This window comes from Histoplasma capsulatum, genomic scaffold (assembly GCF_000149585.1).
Source record: "Histoplasma capsulatum NAm1 scaffold_1 genomic scaffold, whole genome shotgun sequence".
Lineage (NCBI taxonomy): Eukaryota > Fungi > Ascomycota > Eurotiomycetes > Onygenales > Ajellomycetaceae > Histoplasma > Histoplasma mississippiense.
The window spans coordinates 3,981,026-3,984,258 of NW_001813982.1; the positions used below are offsets into that span (position 1 = coordinate 3,981,026).

A 3,233-nucleotide genomic window follows, 5' to 3' on the forward strand; every position below is an offset into this window, starting at 1 on the left:
CCCACTTTGGCATGTTATCAAAGGCGGGGAGCAGACTTTCCCTAACGGGGGAGTTCTCTCACTGATACAGAGATCGAATTGATCCATTTCTACATTGAATACTGCCATAAGATACGTTTAAATAGCAATGGCCAACACCCAGGTTATTCCTGAAGGCGGTACCTGGTTTGATACTCTCAAGAGGGGCTTTGATGCCGTCCCTGTCGCCGACGATAACGCGATTTCAACCTCCGAGTTCCTCGAAGCCGCTGAGTCTTTGACTACGCTCTTTGGTGTGTATCTGTCTTTTATATCAGCATGGAGTAGCTTGCCCTACCTAATGCCTGTTGCTACCACTAGATCTCCTGGGTTCAGTTGCCTTCACTCCAGTGAAAAATGACCTTCTGGGCAACATCAAGGTACTGAAACCTCAATCCCCAATAGACCGTTCTACAAGTTATACTCGTCCTAATTGCGGAATACCTTTTAGAAAATCAGAGATAGACAGCTTGCGGCACCCGCAGAATCAGAAACTCTGCAAGCCCTCGTTCTTAATGAAATAAAAGCTAAAAAGAACACTGCTAGTGTTGGTTTCCTTTGGCTTGTCCGGTATGTTTTACACGGCCATCAAAGATTGAGACACAAATATTTTCAAACCTTAATCATCCTACCTAAAAGCGGTCCACATGAATACTAGTTACTAACTTCTGCCCCATGAAAAAAACATTTTATGAAGGGGTCTTGACTTCACTGCTAAAGCCCTTCGCCATAATATATCCTTTCCTAATGACGAATTGTCCACTTCATTCCGTGCAGCTTACGGTGACACCCTGAAACCACACCACAATTTCCTCGTGAAACCTATTTTTGTCGCCGCCATGGGAGCAACCCCCTATCGCAAGGATTTCTATGCTAAACTGGGAAATGATACTGCCAAGTGCCAGGCAGCTCTGGAGCTGTCTACAGCTTCGTTGGAGAAAATTGTGTCCATCCTTAAGGAATTCCTGGAGACACCAGAGGTGAAGAAAGCGTGTTCATAGTAGTGTTGGATAGGTTAATACCCTCCTATTTGTCTGGTTTTCTATCTTTCTCATTGTTTGAGATATGGGCACGATTTCATTTGGTCGCCAGACCAAACAAAGTCTAGATTTCCACAACAGATATTCGATTATATGATATCCTATCCATTGCGTTGTAGTATGAAGTGTCATCCAACATCCAACATTGAAGATAAAGCCCCAACAGAGGTGTTTTGCTAAAGAACCATGTGAAGTTCTGTACATACATGCCTATATACTGATGGAATTAATAAAGTAAGACCAATGAACTGATTCAATTATAGTCAATTGTGTCATCACAATGCATAGTTTTTTTCCTGCGGCTTTAAGCCAGACATTTTGAAGCCTATCCAACATTGCTTCCTAGAGTAGACAAAACAAAAAAAAAAAGGAAAAGGAAATTGAACAGGAGCACATGCAAAAATGAATCTATAAGCATAAGCAAAAGAGATATGATACAATACTCCTTACCATTAACCTAAATCAAACGGGCTATTTTAATTCTAACAAGCCAAAATGAAAAGGTAACAATCGTTGATAAACTTAGGAATTAAGATGGAAAATGTTGCCAACCCCCTCACGCCCAAAGATATCGCACGGAGAACATCTCTATAAAGATCAAACTTTCCTCTTCGATTCTTTCTCATTCTCCTCCGCCACTGCTTCTTTCTTTTTTCTCTCCTCTTCCCATGCCAACTGATCGGGCCTCCGCACCGCAATATCCTTCGGCCTGTAATCGCTAAAATACGTCTTCAAGATATTCTCGATGAGCCAGCAACCGATGTAATCCGCCAACATCAGTGCTGTTAACGTGACCTTAAACATGGTCGTAAATGGAACAAGGCGGAGCTTCTCGTTGAGTTCCGGAATGAACTCCGTCGCGCAGGAGAAGGCGACGCCGGATGTCAGGATGAGACCCCAGTACATACCACGGTTTTCACGGATAGATTCGCGGAACGGACGGCCTTGGTAGTTTATGGAGAAGGTGGAGATTTGCTGAATTAGTTGGAGGAGGTAGATGGCACTGTTGAGGAGGGAGGGTTCAAATTCGCCTTCTAGGTCGATGACTTCTTTTTTACTGTAGGATAAAAGGGGGAAATTGGAAAGAGATTAGCCAGATCTGTGGGGTTTGGTCGTTTTGCTTGGCTGGAATCAAAAGGGGGGACTTACGGCTCTATTGTATAGACGTAGTTGGATAGATATATCAAGGTTGCGACGTGGACCGCGAATTGGCCTAGGACGGACCCCATGATGTACATGTTGAATATGTTAGGTTGTGGACGCTCTTTGGAAAGACCTTCGACAGACTATTTGAAGAGCGTTGTATATGAGATTCCCAGTCCACACAGTACCAAAGAGCGTTGGATTGTGGTGAGTACATACCTTCGCACGAGAAATTGACAAAAAGCAAACGCTCATTAGTATGCCGCTGATAGTTGCCTGACCATCACCAAATCGAATGCCGTCAAGGTATATGACACTTAAACTATACGCACTGATTAAGCAGTTAAGCGCAAGGATCTTATACATTTGGATAGTTGCAACCAGCGTGCATCGGCCTTGACGGATAATATTGGGGATTGCAATAACGTTTGCAAGTTTGCTGGTGAACGGTGCGGCAACCGAAGCATCTCCCAGCTTGATCGTGGGGGGTTCGTTGTCATCTAATTCTTGCTCCATCATCGTGGCCGTCAACTTATCGGCAAATCCGGCTGCAGCAACTGACGCCTGGCGTTGCTGGAGTTGCTGAGGCGTTAGGTTCATAGTCGATTGTTGTATGGCATGTGCACCTGGAGATGTCACGGTTGGGATTCCATTTCCTCCAATGGCGGCGGGGGCAGTGATGCCTTTCCTTTGTGCCTCACGAATCAATGCTTTTTCGTAGTGAGGGTTGTTTGGTCCGGGAGGATATAGGTGCGCAATGTTCGCCGGAATTGGGGGGGCGGGTTGATTAAATCTTTGCATCAACGAGACTTGCTTCTCGTAGATCTCTTTCATCTTGGTGTTCCTCCAATGCTCTGCGATTTTGTTGAGATCATCCTGAGAACCGTTCAACAGGGCGACACCAACATGAGCTTGTTTAAGTGCACCAACATCATTAGTGCCATCGCCGCACATGAGAGTCGTATATCCAGCATCCTTCATAACGCGAGAAGAATATCTTCCTTCTGCTTCGGGGAGACACGAGCATACACC

The 3,233-nt window shown here is 44.9% G+C and overlaps 2 protein-coding genes across 2 annotated transcripts in view; one reads left to right on the forward strand and one right to left on the reverse strand.

The window, feature by feature from the left end:
* Window positions 1-127: 127 nt before the first annotated feature.
* HCAG_01131 (conserved hypothetical protein) lies at window positions 128-1,019 on the forward strand (the record flags this gene model as incomplete). Its single annotated transcript, XM_001544035.1, has 4 exons — window positions 128-272; window positions 355-398; window positions 470-588; window positions 716-1,019. 4 exons carry the CDS (start codon window positions 128-130, stop codon window positions 1,017-1,019), a joined length of 612 nt encoding a protein of 203 aa, XP_001544085.1.
* A 636-nt stretch (window positions 1,020-1,655) lies between these two features.
* The window catches only part of HCAG_01132 (cation-transporting ATPase 4), a gene marked incomplete at both ends in the record, with an annotated part of 5,041 nt that continues 3,463 nt past the window's right edge, over window positions 1,656-3,233 (reverse strand). Inside the window, 3 exons of the mRNA XM_001544036.1 lie at window positions 1,656-2,115; window positions 2,208-2,344; window positions 2,421-3,176. Coding sequence (XP_001544086.1) covers window positions 1,656-2,115; window positions 2,208-2,344; window positions 2,421-3,176 — 1,353 coding nt within the window. The remainder of the gene's footprint in view (window positions 2,116-2,207; window positions 2,345-2,420; window positions 3,177-3,233) is intronic.